General features: G+C 44.3%; 1 protein-coding gene across 5 annotated transcripts in view; it reads left to right on the top strand.

Annotated features, from left to right (window-relative positions):
* LOC107373975 (transmembrane channel-like protein 3) overlaps positions 1 to 18078 on the top strand; it is a 296837-nt gene that overhangs the window by 71570 nt on the left and 207189 nt on the right. For all 5 annotated transcript variants that reach the window (XM_070554580.1, XM_070554581.1, XM_070554582.1 and 2 more), the window contains 7 exons: positions 4147 to 4294; positions 4486 to 4595; positions 4789 to 4867; positions 11680 to 11943; positions 13546 to 13674; positions 14244 to 14311; positions 14549 to 14677. In XM_070554580.1, the coding sequence (XP_070410681.1) occupies positions 4147 to 4294; positions 4486 to 4595; positions 4789 to 4867; positions 11680 to 11943; positions 13546 to 13674; positions 14244 to 14311; positions 14549 to 14677 (927 nt within the window). The remainder of the gene's footprint in view (positions 1 to 4146; positions 4295 to 4485; positions 4596 to 4788; positions 4868 to 11679; positions 11944 to 13545; positions 13675 to 14243; positions 14312 to 14548; positions 14678 to 18078) is intronic.

Raw genomic sequence — 18078 nt, 5'->3', positions numbered from 1 at the left:
CAGGCGCCACTTTTGTCACACGTTTCTTTTTAAAACATCTTTAAAGTGTTCAGAATACAAATCCAGGCTCTGTCACGTTTCATTGTTCTAATTAAACTTTGTAGGTGGGGAAGGCCAGAAAAGGATCCTCATTTACAGCGACGGAGATAACGGCGCAGTGCGCCTGGCTCTGGTGGTAATCCAGTTGAGTTTTATCTCTTTGCAACAATTTTCACAAGAAAACAGAACAGTTAAAAGCAGGGCCTTTATCGACACGTCCTTCTCCGTTTATACGCCACCATCAGCGTCAGCCTGACGAGGCCGCAGACGAAACGTAGCGAGAAAACAGGTGACGGAGCTGTTTCTGTGTGTTAAAAACAGAACGACAACATGGAACTAGAACGACACAGCAAGAACACACTCAAGATGTTCAAAGAGAAATACGGACACCAAGGAACGAAGGACTTCCGCCGTTTGGAGCGATTACACCAGAAACGTCTAAGGAACCACCTTCGCTTCTGCCGGGACGAGAACATCACACCCACAAGCCTACAGCTGAAAACACCGATCCGGTCCAAGACAGCACAGAACATAATAGAGCACAGAGAGCACTGCTCAAGGAGAGGATAAGGAACGTCATAACCAAACGGAGGCGTGTGGAGGACGAACTGGAAAGTGGACACCTGGACTTGAAAAGGAATTACAAACTCGATAAACAAATGGAGGAACTAATTAAAGGACACATGATGGAAAAACAGGAAAAAGAGTTCGTAAAAGTGAAAGAAAGACACATAAAGAAGTTAAACAGACTCATAAACAAGAAAAAGAGGGGAGAAATACAAGGCAACTCCACACCAAACTCATGGGTATGTAACATCTCACAATACGAACTAACAGAAGCAGAAGAGAGCATATTAAAGAAAGGTTTAAACTTTGCAGTCACACCAAAAGAAATACCATGTGATGAATTTATTGTAGCAACAGAACTAGCATGTCAACAGATCACAGATGAGGGAAAGAAAGCAGAACTCAGAAATAACGTAGTTGGGATATTAAAAAACAGCCAAATTCAACACAGCAATATTACAAAAGAAGAACAATCAGCTTTATCCAAAAATGAACAGATAATTATTCTACCGGCAGATAAAGGAAGAACCACAGTAGTTATGGACAGAGAAAAATATAAACAACAGATGAAACAGATGCTAGAGGACAAAAATACATATGAAATACTTAAAAAAGATCCAACAGAAAACATTAAGAAAAACATGAAAAAATTACTGAAGCCACTGCACGAAAAAGACAAAATAACAGAAAAAATGTACAAACACTGGATTCCCACAGCAAACATAACACCAAGAATATATGGAACACCAAAAATACATAAACAAAACACCACTTAGACCAATAGTAGACAGCATAGGTACACCAACATACAACATGGCAAAAGATATCAGCAGAATCATCAGCCCGTTATTAGGAAATACAGACCAACACTGCAAAAATAGTATAGAACTGGAAAAAGAACTAAAGGAGATTACAATAGAAGACAACGACATACTCATCTCACATGACGTCACATCTCTGTTCACAACAACACCAACCCAAAAAACCATAGACATAGTAGTTAACAGAATCAGACAAGACAAGACTTTACACAAAAGGACAAACCTCACAGCAGACGACATAGCACAACTGATAGGACTGGTAGCTAACTCCACTTACTTCACATACGACAACACAATATACAAACAACTGGAAGGCTTCGCCATGGGTAACCCGTTATCAGCCACCCTGTGCCAGTTTTTCATGGAAGACCTGGAACAAAAAGCCATAGCCACCCCCCCCCCCCAAACTGTAAAATAAAACTATGGAAACGCTACGTAGACGACATACTGGAAATCATACCAACAGGACAAACAGAAACACTAACACAACACTTAAACAATATTGACGACACGAGCAACATAAAATTCACTTATGAGTTAGAAACAGAAGGCAGCATAGCATTTATGGATATGAACATAAGCAGGCAGACCGACGGGACCCTAAACATAAACACATACAGGAAACCAACACACACAGACCAATATCTATTATGGACATCAGAACACCCCACCATACACAACATGTCAGTAATCAGAACATTATATCACCGAGCAAACATGGTAACAGAAGAGAGAGACCGTAAACAAGAGGACAAACACATACAACACGCTTTAAAGACCTGCAGATACCCGACATGGGCAATAAACAAAGGAAAACAACAAACAACAACAGAAAGAAAAGAACAACCTAAGCAAAGAACCAGAAACCCAGAAAGACAAGAACCAGAACCAGTGATAACCCTACCATACATCAGAGGCATAACGGAAAAAATAAGAGCAACAATGAAAAAACACAACATAAACACACCAACAAAGCCATACACAACAGTTAGAAACAGACCAGTGCACCCACAAGACAAAATACCAGCTGGACTTAAATGTGGAGTCATCTACGAAATCCCATGCAAACTCTGCAATAAAACATACGTAGGAGAACCCGGACGCCAACTCAATACACGAACAATAGAACATAGAAAGGAGTGTGAGAAAGAGGCAAGTCGAAAACACACAAGAGCAGCAAAAGAAGAAGCAGAAAGTACAATAAAGAAGTCAGCCGTAACAGATCATTGCTTAAGAGAAAACCATATAATGGACTGGGACAACACACGGATCATAACCACCGAACAACAAAAATACAAAAGATGGATCAAGGAAGCAATCGAGATAAGGAGACGTGGATGTGGGACCATGAACAGGGACGACGGAGTTTACACGCTGGACCACGCATGGGACTGCATCGTCGGAGAGGGGAGAGCGGGCAGTAGAGGGCGACAACGTCCTCTGCTGCCCGCGGATAAACGGAGAAGGAAGTGACGCGCCACCATCAGCGTCAGCCTGAAGAAGTTTGCAGCCACAAACGAAACGTAGCGGGAAAACAGGTAAACAGAACTGCTCTGTGTTTTAAAAAAAGAACGACAGCATGGAAGTTACACACATGTCATATTTATACATCTGATACAATTCAGATCACCTTCAAAACTCAGTCACACACCCAGGGCCGTTTCAAGGCATTTTGGGGTCCAAGGCCAAACAGAACCCCCACATCACTGGGCTCCCCAGAAGCCTCTGTGTAATTCCTACCCTGTCCAGTGGTGTTAGTTATACAGTGTTTGTGAAAACACCTCAGACATCACTGACATGTTCTAATGTTGTCCGACGAAAAACAAAATTGTCGGACACGCCGTCTCATCTTCTTCTTTTCTAAACTCACAAAAATCTGGTAACAAAACCATTTGAAAGCCACTTTTTGTGAATCCTCTGAAAGTTTCCATGGAGTCTGTGACAACTTTTTTTTTCATTTTACTGTATCGTCTAATCTCACAGCTGAAACAACGCTTTCTTAATAATCTGTCCAGAGGAAGCGTACCGACGCTGTAGTAAAACCAAAGGTATAATAACTTCTTATTAATATAATGTTGCTGCAGCACTAAACCAGCAGAAAAACGAGATTTTGCTATAAGTATGCTAAATATTTACATACAAATTGTTTTAGAGCCCTTTTATTGGCAGAATCTGATATTAATTTTAGTTCTAACACTATGAGTCCCAACGTGGTTTGTGTGGTTTTGCCATAGTGGGACGTAGGGCTGGGCAATAAATCAAAAATGTATCGTTATAGAAATTTCTGACTCTTATCGGGATAATTTTTCCATGTCAATAAAATTGATAATCAAAAATGAAAAGATGTGTGTAGGTTGGTAACGTTCATGTCTCTTTAAGAAGCTGTACCACCTTGAGTCATGTAAAAATGTGAGTCAATGTAATACACGTGACAGCCCCATCTAGTGGACAACTGTTGTCTCTGCGCATACCTGTAGCTATCGTCCATTTATCGTTATCGAGGTTAAATCCTCAATACATCTTGATATTGATTTTAGGCCATATCACCTGGCCCTAGTGTGACGTCATCGATAGATCTCCTGTCCTCTTTTCTGGAAATGGAAATATGGTCACCGTATTATATGGTGTGAAAAAGTGGACTCGTGTAAATAGGACGGGGGGCAGAAAGGCTCCTCTTTGCTCCCTAAACTGATCGCACCCAACTCTTCTTCTTCTTCAGGGCAGTTCTGATCAGTCTGCGGATATTAGCCAACATACTGGTGCTGCTGTCCTTAGCCGGAAGCATTTACATCATCTACTTTGTGGTGGACCGTTCCCAGAAACTGGAGCAGGAGAAGGCGGAGCTAACACTGTGGGAAAAGAACGAGGTGAAGACGTAGGACTGACATCATCATCATCATTTCTACTTTCATTAGATTATCCGACATGTGATGGTGCTGGTGGACACGACATGTCGTCTGTCGGGACCAGCCTCTAGCTTCTCTGGCTTATTGTCACATGACTTGTGCCGTGGACACTGTCAGACCAAACGTAACTCGTGAACCTTGTGTCTCTGCAGGTGAGTGTCGTAGTGTCGCTCATCACCATGATCGCGCCCTCTGCCTTCGAGCTGGTGGCTCAGCTGGAGATGTACCACCCAAGAACCTCACTGAGGTTCCAGCTGGCTAGGTACTGGCTAGGCACCTTCTGCATGGATGAGCGTGTGCTCATAACATGATTCTATTCTCACTAGCCTTACAATCAACCCCACCCACACATGAAACCTTACTGAGTGAGGTGGGAGCCATCTATGAGCTGACTGTATATAACACACGTGTGATATGGCTGTCATGTTCACATGCTGTGTGTTGGACATCCACAGAGTGCTGGTGTTATACTTGGGAAACCTCTACAGCCTGATCATCGCTCTCCTGGATAAAGTGAACAGCATGAACTCTGCTGTAAGTACACACGTTATCTTTATCTCGGTGCCCGCACATTAGGGCTTACGCCAGTCAGCAAGAGGGCAGCCTCCCTCTGCCTGTGTGTGTGCTTTGTGTTCATGCACCAGACTGCAACACAGACCACCCATCCTTTCTGCAGTCCTTGGAGGGGGGGTGCTGGAGCGCGCTCCTCCCTGTGACTCCCTCGTTCTGCCGGCAGGCTATGACGCACGCAAGGCCAACGACAGTAATCAAATCAAATCAAATTTATTTATGAAGCGCTTCTCATACAAATGCAGATCAAAGCGCTTTACAATATTAAAAACAACCACACAGCAGTCGGTGCCCCCCCCCCCCACACACACACATCCCCCTCCTCCCAACACACACACACACACACACACACACACACACACACACACACACACACACACACACACACACACACACACACACACACACACACACACACGAGAAAGTGAAGCTGGCTGAGCGCAGGTGTAGTAGGCACAAAGAAGACGGAAACGCCATCAAAGGAGCCAACGGGAGAAGCAGGATGGCGGCAGCATTCCGGGAACCAACACATGGCACCAAGAGGAGGCACGAGAAGCACCAGGTAGCCACAACCAATCGCTGCCCCCGGGGCAGCCGGCCCCCACAGAGGAAACACTGGTTTAGTAGTAGAATGTCAAAAGAGGCAGCCAAGAACGACAAGGCAGCGCAAAACGATGCAAAAGTTGGATCTCGCATAACATGTCACCTCTAAAAGCCAAAAACACTCATCCCAAGGAACTTGCAATTACCAGGTTACATCAGCAGGGGGCAGAGTCGTGCAGCACAGTGTGCATAAAACAAAACACAAAAAGTGATCCACATCACCTATAATTACAGGAGAAATCGCTGTAGAAGAGCCGTCACAGACGATTGTATTCTTACGAAATCAAAAAGAATTAACCCATCGGGGAAGTAAAGGAGCTCGACAAGCATCCACAAGCTCAGATGGTGGTAAAAGTCACAGGCTCAGTGTGTTTGTCTCTCCCTCTCCCAGGAACGTTCACCTTATTTACACCAGCACAGCTACATTAGGGAATGTGACCAAAACCAAAACAGGACAGCAGTAGCTCAACCAGCTGAGCGGGTTGTCCAGTAATTGTAAGGTTGCAGGTTCGATCCCGGCTCCGGACAGAGAATTCTGCTGTTGTGTCCTTGGGCAAGACACTTAACCCACCTTGCCTGCTGGTGGTGGTCGGAGGGTCCGGTAGCGCCTCTGCTCGGCTTCAGTGTGTGAATGTGTGTGTGAATGGATGAATGATACACTGTAGTGTAAAGCGCTTTGGAGTCCTTACTCTGAGAGGCGCTACACAACTGCGGCTCTTTTATCATTTATCATTTAACCAAGTGACTCTTTTTGTATTTCTTTGCTTCTAACACTGGAGTGAACCAACACTGGTACCAGTCATAATTATAGAATTAATTCTCTACTTCAAACAGATTCAGTATAATAAGAGTGTTTCAGAGTACATTAATGATGTTTAATGGTATTCTAATATTGCCTGATAATTGTCAGCAGGAGATAAATACTGCTAATGTAAAACTCCGTAAGTGAAGGAGAGTAAAACTCATTTGTCACATAGAGACGGTGAACGTGCAATACAACAACTGCTGCTTATCTCAGTTCACACCAACCTAAAAGGGTTTGAAAACATAATAATTGTTTCAGGAATAGACGTTCTAAACAGGAGATGGACATATAAAAATGTCATTTGTCTGCAATGTTCATACTTCAGGAAACAAAGTTATGCTGAGGAAGAGCTCTTAAAGGTCAAAGGTTAAAGGTCAAGCAGAGGAATACAACCTAAGTATGACATAAACAACTAAAGTACCCATATTCAGAAAGCAGCAAGAAACAAGTGACTGACAGACGTAAAAACTACTAGATGCACATGTAATGAGGTTATTCTTAAAACAATCTGACCATCAAAGAAGGTTTGCTAGACCATCGTGTAAAATACGTGCTACTGTGGCAGATGCAGGACCAGAAACAGAAGGACAGGATAACGGTCAGATGATAAGAAAACAAAAAGATCTTGGAAAGGAAAATGGAGGTAGATTATCCCCCTACATGTTTTAACGTTATAAAGTAAATTCTATTTATAAGCTCATAATATTCATATATTCCATACAATTCAGATCACCTTCAAAACTCCGTCCAACCCAGGGCCGTATCAAAGCATTTGGGGGCCATGCCAGGGAGGTGTCCCTTTTTTGTTTTTGGGGAGTTGGCAATCCTAGTTCGACTGATGATGTGGAAAATGACATTTACATAGAATAATATAAGCTAACTGTGCTAGATTTATTTCCTGTTCACTGTTTTCTAAATAGACTTTTTCAAACAATGTTTCTGAACAGAAACTGGATTTCATTTTAGGTTTTCTCTGTTAAAGACAGTATTCAGGGATTTTACACGCTTCAACAAGTTATGCAATTTCTAAATAAATTGAACCTCTCTTGTAGATTTTTGCATGTTTACTGCTTACTTTATCTGGAAAATAATTCTAATTAATTGTGATAAACTTTTCTCAGATTTTTGATTAATTAGTAAATTTATTTTAATTGATTCCCAGCCAATCATATATCTATATATGTATATATATATATATATATATATATATATATATATATGTGTGTGTGTGTGTGTGTGTGTGTGTGTGTGTGTGTGTGTGTGTGTGTGTGTGTGTGTATGTGTGCATATATACATGGGCCTATCAGATTTTAACCATAGGCCCTATTTATTTTATATATATATATATATATGCAGTGGGGCAAAAAGTATTTAGTCAGCCACCGATTGTGCAAGTTCTCCCACCTAAAATGATGACAGAGGTCAGTAATTTTCATCATAGGTACACTTCAACTGTGAGAGACAGAATGTGAAGAAAAATCCATGAATTCACATGGCAGGATTTTTAAAGAATTTATTTGTAAATCAGGGTGGAAAATAAGTATTTGGTCAATAACAAATTCAACTCAATACTTTGTAACATAACCTTTGTTGGCAATAACAGAGGTCAAACGATTACTATAGGTCTTTACCAGGTTTGCACACACAGTAGCTGGTATTTTGGCCCATTCCTCCATGCAGATCTTCTCGAGAGCGGTGATGTTTTGGGGCTGTCGCCGAGCAACACGGACTTTCAACTCCCTCCACAGATTTTCTATGGGGTTGAGGTCTGGAGACTGGCTAGGCCACTCCAGGACTTTCAAATGCTTCTTATGGAGCCACTCCTTTGTTGCCCGGGCGGTGTGTTTGGGATCATTGTCGTGTTGGAAGATCCAGCCACGTTTCATCTTCTAAGCTCTCACTGATGGAAGGAGGTTTTGGCTCAGAATCTCACGATACATGGCCCCATTCATTCTGTCCTTAACACGAATCAGTCGTCCTGTCCCCTTAGCAGAAAAACAGCCCCAAAGCATGATGTTCCCACCCCCATGCTTCACAGTAGGTATGGTGTTCTTGGGATGCAACTCAGTATTCTTCTTCCTCCAAACACGACGAGTTGAGTTTATACCAAAAAGTTCTACTTTGGTTTCATCTGACCACATGACATTCTCCCAATCCTCTGCTGTATCATCCATGTGCTCTCTGGCAAACTTCAGACGGGCCTGGACATGCACTGGCTTCAGCAGCGGAACACGTCTGGCACTGCAGGATTTGATTCCCTGCCGTTGTAGTGTGTTACTGATGGTGACCTTTGTTACTGTGGTCCCAGCTCTCTGCAGGTCATTCACCAGGTCCCCCGTGTGGTTCTGGTATTCTTGCTCACCGTTCTCATGATCATTTTGACCCCACGGGATGAGATGTTGCGTGGAGCCCCAGATCGAGGGAGATTATCAGTGGTCTTGTATGTCTTCCATTTTCTGATAATTGCTCCCACAGTTGATTTTTTTCACACCAAGCTGCTTGCCTATTGTAGATTCACTCTTCCCAGTCTGGTGCAGGTCTACAATTCTTTTCCTGGTGTCCTTCGAAAGCTCATTGGTCTTGGCCATAGTGGAGTTTGGAGTCTGACTGTTTGAGGCTGTGGACAGGTGTCTTTTATACAGATAATGAGTTCAAACAGGTGCCATTAATACAGGTAACAAGTGGAGGACAGAAAAGCTTCTTAAAGAAGACGTTACAGGTCTGTGAGAGCCAGAGATTTTCCTTGTTTGAAGTGACCAAATACTTATTTTCCACCCTGATTTACAAATAAATTCTTTAAAAATCCTGCCATGTGAATTCATGGATTTTTTTTTACATTCTGTCTCTCACAGTTGAAGTGTACCTGTGATGTAAATTACTGACCTCTGTCATCATTTTAAGTGGGAGAACTTATATATATATATATATATATATGTATATATATATATATATATATATATATATATATATATATGTATATAATATATCGTCGTCGTCTTCTTCCGCTTATCCGGGGCCGGGTCACGGGGGCAGCATCCCAACTAGGGAGCTCCAGACCGTCCTCTCCCCGGCCTTGTCCACCAGCTCCTCCGGCAGGACCCCAAGGCGTTCCCGGACCAGATTGGAGATGTAACCTCTCCAACGTGTCCTGGGTCGACCCGGGGGCCTCCTGTCGGCAGGACATGCCCGAAACACCTCCCCGGGGAGGCGTCCAGGAGGCATCCTGACCAGATGCCCAAACATCCTCAACTGGCTCCTTTTGATCCGGAGGAGCAGCGGTTCTACTCCGAGTCCCTCCCGAATGTCCGAGCTCCTCACCCTATCTCTAAGGCTGAGCCCGGCCACCCTACGGAGGAAACTCATTTCGGCCGCTTGTATCCGCGATCTCGTTCTTTCGGTCATTACCCAAAGCTCATGACCATAGGTGAGGATTGGGACGTAGATCGACCGGTAAATCGAGAGCCTGGATTTCTGGCTCAGCTCCCTCTTCCCCACGACAGATCGGCTCAGCGTCCGCATCACTGCAGACGCCGAACCAATCTGCCTGTCGATCTCCCGATCCCTCCTACCCTCACTCGTGAACAAGACCCCGAGATACTTAAACTCCTCCACTTGAGGTAGGACCTCTCCCCCGACCTGGAGTTGGCAAGCCACCCTTTCCCGATCGAGAACCATGGTCTCAGATTTGGAGGTGCTGATCCTCATCCCAGCCGCTTCACACTCGGCCGTGAGCCCACCCAGCAAGAGCTGAAGGTCAGAGCTGGATGAAGCTAGGAGGACCACATCATCCGCAAAAAGCAGAGACGAGAGTTTGTACCTCAGGTTTACAAATTCTACAAAATTCACCAGCACGTGTACTGACGAAGACCAGGAGGCAGGAACACATTACACCTGTCTTAAACAAGCTTCAATGGCTTCCTGTACATTTCAGGGTCGATTTGAAGGTTTATTTTAATGGTTTTTAAATGTCTTAATGGTCTTGGGCCTTCTTATCTGTGTTCTTGTTTTTGAGGCCAGGCTCAAGACTTACCTTTTTATTATAGCTTTTAGTTGATTTTGATCTATTTTAGTCTGTTGTACCATCTTTTATCAGTGTTTTATTACTCTTTTACCTAATTGACACATATCTTCATTATATTAATTTTACCTTGTTTTAACCTGTAATAATTATTTTTTTAACCAGTATTAATGTGTAGTACAATATTTTTATATATTTAATTATATTTTTCTACTTGGTTATCTTTTATCAGTTTATTTTATTTAGATTTTAATTTATCGGGTGTTTATGCTTAATTTGATTCTTAACTCATCTTAAACTCATTAGTAAACCAGTGTTTCCTCTGTGGGGGCCGACTGCCCCGGGGGCAGCGATTGGTTGTGGCTACCTGGTGCTTCTCGTGCCTCCTCTTGGTGCCATGTGTTGGTTCCCGGAATGCTGCCGCCATCCTGCTTCTCTCGTTGGCTCCTTTGATGGCGTTTCCGTCTTCTTTGTGCCTACTACACCTGTGTTTGCATCTGCTTGGAATAGGATTGAGGGTGGGAGGAAGGAGATACAGAAGGGATCTTGGATGTTAATCTGTGTGGGAGGGGTGAGAAACAGACTGCTGTGTCTATATCCTCACATACTTGGATGGCCACTATTTTCTCCAGGACTTTGGATAAAAATGGAAGGTTAGATATTGGTCTATAATTCATTGGGTCATCTGGATCCAGAGAAGGCTTCTTAAGTGAAGGTTTGATTACAGCAACCTTAAAATCCTGTGGTACATACCCATTTACTAAGGATAGATTGATTATATCTAGAATGGGGGCAGTAACCAAAGGAAATGCATCTTTAAATAATAATAATAATAATAATAATAAGCAGTTCTAGTTTGTCGAAGCTTATTTTTATGAAGCACAAGACTATTTTTCCAGGACAGGTAGGCCTCCTCAAGGTGCGTACAGCGCCATGTTCTCTCCAGTTTCCTAGAGTTTTGTTTTAAGGCTCGTAGATGAGAATTAAACCAGGGAGCCAACTTCCTGTCCCTAATTACCTTCTTTTTTAAAGGGGCAACATCATCTAATGCCACACGTAAAGAGGAATTAACATGATGAACTAAGGCATCAATTTGTGAGGGGCTAGAACTGAAAATATTGCCCTCTGCTACGTTCACTCCTGTACCTCACATGTGATATATATATATGTATATATATATATATATATGTATATATATATATATGTATATATATATACATATATATATATATATATATATATATATATATATATATATATATATATATATATATCATGCTCTAGTGTTGTTGCACTGTTGCACAATATTCTAATTTTTTTGACTTTCATCTGTTTATATTTATCTTCCAGCATCAGGGAAGTTCGGCTAACTGGTCTGACCCTATCTCCCTCCTGGTTTCTACATCCCAGTCTGAGACACACAGTCTGTCAACCCGCATGTCAAAGATCTCTGCTTTTGAGCATCACAACATCACTGTGGCAACAATGACCACAGCTCTGAACGTTACCAGCAATAACAGGGGCCATTCAGGGAGCATCTACAACCAGACGGCTCCTTTTGAGAAGAATGCACGATCCCAGCAGGACCAGTGTTGGGAGACTTACGTTGGACAGGTTTCTCTTCTTATCTCTAAAACTAGTTTAGTCTGTACCTTGAGCTCAGGTGCAGTCATGCACATGCACTGATGGATGTCACTCGCATTTCCCAACAATGTCTTCCACAAATCAAAAGTCTTCTGTGCATCTTTGTACTCCTTCAGGGAAGGTGTTTAGATGTTCAACTGTCTGACTCCTCCCTTTGTTTGATCTGCTCCATGTCTGCTCCGGGTTATCTTCAGCACGTTTTGATGGCGTTGCTGTTGATGAATTTAAAGGAAGTGGCATGCTGACTAACCGCAGGCTTGTGCTCTCTGTAGCTTTGGAAACACAGTTAAACATTGGACATGTCTCTGTCCCATACTAACCCCGAGGGAGGGAGTGACAGGGCACCATGTCATTTAGAGTTTACACATCACTGCTTATCAGCCGTGGAAAAGGAGTTAAGCGCCCAGCTGGTTACTGAAGGTTTGTGGGATCGAGTCCTTCTCAGTCTGTCGCAGTCTTTGTGTCCTTGGGCAAGACTCTTGACCCTCTACGGTCACTAGCAGTGTTTGAATGTGTGAGAATGGAAGGCACTTTGGGTGACATGAATAGCACTTCATGACATTGTTGATATTAATGAATGGTAAGAAGCAAGATGCCCATATGTGCAGGCCAGGGTACCGCCGTGACATGCGAGTGCCCCAGAGAAACGGGCCACGGGGGCAGCCCACATACACAGGCCACGCCCTGTTGGGCTCCATCATGACCCCATATGATGGGAAACACATGTGCCCGCCTTTTCAGTGGCAGTGAGCCCCACTGGGGGCCAAAGTTTTGCCCAAAGAGATCTGACACTGAGCCCCGATGAGCATGTTTGCCGGGAAGTTTCCTACCCTCCCTTGAATGTGGAATACCGAGAGTGGTAGGCATAAGGGCGTCCTTCGCCTGTGCTCTTCTACACAGAGCAGTGACTGAGCTTGGAAAAACACAAGTCGGACTTGGGATGTCGGAGCATGTTGGTTGGCTTACAGTGGAGAATTAGCAAATGTCCCCTCTGGTGTGAGTTTTGAAAGAACTGTTTTTGGTGCCTTATATGCTCACTTTGTGTGGGTGACAGGCCAAAGCACAGAAACACAAGTACATGTGAACGGGGCTCACTCACTCACTCACTCACTCACTCACTCACTCACTCACATCTAGATACTGCACTTAACCTGACATGCATGCCTTGGTCTGTGGGGAGAAACCCTGCAACAACGCATGCCTGGAGAGCTGGGTTTCAACCCTGCAACCTTGCTATAGAGAACCAGCGTTATCAGATGCATCACTATGACAGAAGGTGTGTTTGTGGTTCCTCCTCCAGGTTTGGGGATTCAGACCGGACTATTTCCTTCTGTCAATGTTAACTCAAGGACAACCAACTAGTTTAGTTCCCATAGCGTTCATGTACCTATCCAGTTTAGAAGCAGTGATTTACAGTTGGTGTGTGTACTGTAAGGCCCTGTGGAGATGATGGGACACCATCAACTCCTTGTCCATACAGTATACTGTCAGCCATTAAAGTCATCTACACTACTGTAAACCACATTACAGGAGCATCGTCTCTGAATAGGGACGTTTCTGGTCTGATTCCAGGAAATGTTGAAGCTGTCCATCATTGACATGATCTTCACAGTGGCCAGCATCTTACTCATAGACTTCATCAGAGGTCTGGTGGTTCGCTATCTGAGTGACTGCTGCTGCTGGGACTTGGAGAGCAAGTTTGTAAGTAATGACCTTTGATGATCACTGCCACACTTTCCCTCAATGTCACAATCACTTCAAGTATCTGGTAACACTTTTGAAAGTACGTACAGTAAATGAAAAACCTCCCGTGGTCATCGGGACACTCGGGGCAGTAGCCGTCAGACCGGAGGAGTAGCTAAAGCAAATCCCAGGAAAACCTCAGACATCTCAGTCCAGAAAAGAGCAGATCTGGGACCAGCTAAGATACTGCAGGACCCTCAAGCCCCCGGGCCTCTGCTAGAAGAGCCGAGTCTCTCACAGTGGGAATGCACCTGCAATGCGGATTTCAGGCCTCTCCGTGATTTCTAAGTGGAAAACTTGCAGAATTCTAAGTTGTTTAAATACTTACTCTCCTCCTGTGTCTACAGTGTTGTAGGACTAAAATGTGCTCTATGAAGCAGCTGACCTGCCAGTTAAAGGGTTAAATAACCCTGTTTTCAAAAATCTGACACACACACACACACACACACACACACACACACACACACACACACACACACACACACAAAGAGAATGAATTAAAACGTGTTTTTATGTATTTTTTTCAGCCTGAATATGGAGAATTCAAAATAGCAGAGAATGTCCTTCATTTGATTTATAACCAAGGCATGATCTGGTAAGTGTGCACAGCTAATAGAGTGGCTACTGTGAGTAACTAATGTGGGAGGATGCTCCACCTCTCTGGCCCTGTGAGTGCCAACAAATTGTTGTAGATGTCGTCTTTCCTCCATAAACACAATGAAGTGAAACCATGATCTTCTGAGTTTAATGTCTTTTATAATGGGGTGCAACCCTGGTAACCCCCGTCTATGTGTGTGTGTGTGTGTGTGTGTGTGTGTGCTCCTTTCAACAGGATGGGAGCGTTCTTCTCTCCATGCCTTCCTGCCTTTAACGTGCTGAAGCTGATTGGTCTCATGTATCTAAGGAGCTGGGCCGTTCTCACCTGTAATGTTCCCCATCAGCAGGTCTTTCGTGCTTCCAGGTTTGGCGCGCACACACACACACACACACACACACACACACACACACACACAAACACTTGTCTGTCTATCCTAGTGAGGACCTCCATCTATTTCCAGTCGTTAAGTTATGCCTAACCCGAAACAGCAAATTGTCCACTTAAACATAAGTACTCACTGTGGTGGATTAATGTTACATATTACTAAAGGATCGATAAGATGTGCTATTCCGTAGTAAACATGAATGTTCTATCTGATTGGTCTTTGAATGTTAGATTTTCTATTACCTTTAGGTTCTTTCACTATTCCGGGAACAAATACTTCATATTAATTCAGACAGAATCAAGTATGTAGTTTATGAAAATGAATTTAATGCTATACTTCTGAACTAATGATCATACAGGACAAAGTGTGAAGGAAATGATGGAAGCTAGATGTTTGTAGCAAAACCTCGTTAAGTATCTGAGAGATCTTTTGATGTCCGGGTTGTGAAATCAGTTTGGTTATTTGGTTTAATAAGCTAGAGATTATGATAAAACCATCCGACACCATCGTGCAGAGTCTACGATACCCGTGTGTGATGGCTGCTCATCGGCGGTCCGGAGCAAAGGCAGCCCGAGTGGAGATTTTAACGGACGTCGAGCCTACAAGAATCCCAGAGAGTTGTAGTTTTATTTGAATTCAGATTTCTAATCCGTGCATGAGATGCAACCAGGGTCTGCAGGTTAGACGTTCCACGTCTGAGGTGTTGCAGCATCTGATATCACTCGCAAGAGTTGCAGAGAGGCTTTGACCTTGGGATCAAAAGAGAGAATGGTTCCAAGTGCTTGCTCACCCAGTTGGCCGAACCGGGAGGCTGGCTAGAACTGGCTAGATCAGGAAGTGACCAAACCTTTATGACCTGCTGCTGACAAACTTAGACTAGTTTAAAGGGTGTTACCAAAATACCTGAGGCAATCACGCCTTCACCCAGATACTTAGAGGTTGATCTTAGTGTGAAGCAAAAATGAAAACATAAATTATGATTTTATTGTGTGTGAATATACTGATAGATTAACATAATTCAAATCCACAAACACTAATCTGGTGTAATTTAAGATGTGAAATGAATCATTGCAGAAAAACTATTCATTTTAACCCATCATTCATTAATGTAACGTATAGGACACATTATTCAAACTTGAGATTTAAACACGGACAGAGAATTCTGCCGTTGTGTCCTTGGGCACGACACTCAACCCACCTTGCCTGCTGGTGGTGGTCGGAGGGACCGGTGGCGCTATTGAGTATCATGTGATGCCTTTCGGGTTAACTAGTGCCCCCACTGTATTTCAGGCACTGGTGAACTCTGTGCTGGCCGACTTCATTGATACATTTGTAACAGTTTACCTTGATGATATACTCATCTTCTCAAGAACCACGTCGGAGCACCGTCAACATGTATGAGCTGTCTTACAGAGACTCTTGGAGAACCGACTATATGTAAAAGGGGAGAAGTGCGAGTTCCACGCTCCATCCATGAGTTTCCTGGGGTTCATCATTGAGAGCGGGTGGCTGAGAGCAGACCCTGAGAAGGTTCAGGCAGTGCTGGATTGGCCTGTACCAACTACCCGGAAACAGCTGCAACGGTTCTTGGGTTTTGCCAATTTCTATCGCAGGTTTATAAGGAACTACAGCCGAAATGCTGAACCCCTCACAGCATTGACCTCCATAAACAAGCCCTTCATTTGGAACCCTTCTGCTGCTGCTGCTGCTTTTTCTGAACTCAAGTTCCTCTTCACCAACGCCCCAGTACTCGCCCGTCCTGATCCCTCGAGGCAATTTACCCTAGTGGTGGACGCTTCTGACACCGGGGTGGGAACAGTCTTATTTCAGATCTGCCTCTCAGACAACAAGTTGCACCCTTGTGCTTTTTTTCCCTGTCGCCTGACGCCTGCAGAATACAATTATGATTATGTGGGAGATCGGGAACTGCTGTCCATCAAGATGGCTTTTGAAGAATGGAGACACTGGTTGGAGGGTTCCAAGCACCCAGTCATAGTCTGGACTCATCACAAGAACCTTTCATACCTAAAGACAGCCAAGAGGCTTAACCCTCGCCAGTCCAAGTAGTCTGTGTTCTTTTCCAGATTCAACTTTGTGATTTCTTTCAGACCCGGATCCAAAAACACTAAGCCGGACGCATTATCAAGGCAGTTCTCTTCAGACACCAACACAGAGCCCTCAACCATCCTTCCTCCCTCAGTCATTATTGGGACCGTAAGCTGGGAGATCCAAGAGAAGATTGAGGAGGCCCGCAAGAATGACCCTGGTCCAGGTACTGTGCCTCCCAATAAGACTTATGTTCCGATTTCTTGCAGGGGTTCTCTAATACACTGGATTCACACAGCGAGGTTCTCCATCCACCCAGGGGTTGGTAGAACACTGACCCTCTTACGCCGAACCTATTGGTGGCCCCTCATGTACTGCAACGTCAGGAAGTACCTCTTGGCCTGCCACACCTGTGCTCGAAACAAAAGCAGCACACGAGCTCCGTTGGGGCTACTTTGACCCCTTCCCACTCCGTCTAGACCCTGGTCACATATTTCTCTAGATTTTGTGACTGGTCTTCCCCCATCTCAAGGTATGAGTGTGATATTGACCATTGTGGACCGCTTTTCTAAGGCCTGTCATCTTGTACCCCTCAAGCACCTTCCCAGCTCCACCGAAACGGCCCAGCTCTTGGTAAAGCAAGTCTTCAGGCTCCATGGCACCCAGACGGAGATTGTATCTGACCGTGGTCCCCAGTTCCTGTCGCGACTCTGGAAGGACTTTGCTGCTAGCCTGAGAGCCCAAGTCACACTCAGTTCAGGATACCACCCCCAAACTAATGGTCAGTGCGAACGCATGAATCAAGAGCTGGAAGCCATGTTGCGTTGTGTGTGTTCTTCTAACCCCTCTAGTTGGTGTCAGCATCTTCCCTGGATCGAGTATGCACACAACGTCCACACCTCCTCCTCCACGATCTACTCTCCGTTTGAGATCACACTCGGTTATCAACCCCCTCTGTTCCCAACCTCTCCATCTGAGTCACCGGTCTCCATCCCACGGTTCATTCAAGATGCATGTTGCATCTGGACGCACACGAGGGCCGCATTGCAAAGGACTGCTGATCGCAACCGCTGTCTGGCAGACCGGCATAGGCGGCCGGCGCCCTCCTACACTCCCGGTCAACAGGTTTTGTTCTCCACACAAGATATTTCTATCAAAGGTGTTTGCAAGAAGTTGTCACCTAGGTTCATAGGCCCCTACACCATCTCGGCCGTCATCAACCCCCCCTCTGTCCGACTCGGCCTCCCCTTGTCCCTGAAAATCCACCTGGTTTTTCATGTATCACTGCTCAAGCCCATCGAGTCAAGCCCGCTGTCTCCTCCGGCTGACCCTC

This window comes from Nothobranchius furzeri, chromosome 9 (genome assembly GCF_043380555.1).
Source record: "Nothobranchius furzeri strain GRZ-AD chromosome 9, NfurGRZ-RIMD1, whole genome shotgun sequence".
Classification (NCBI taxonomy): Eukaryota; Metazoa; Chordata; class Actinopteri; order Cyprinodontiformes; family Nothobranchiidae; genus Nothobranchius; species Nothobranchius furzeri.
Note: the sequence above shows the minus strand (reverse complement) of the source record. Positions and strands in the feature narration are given on the sequence as shown.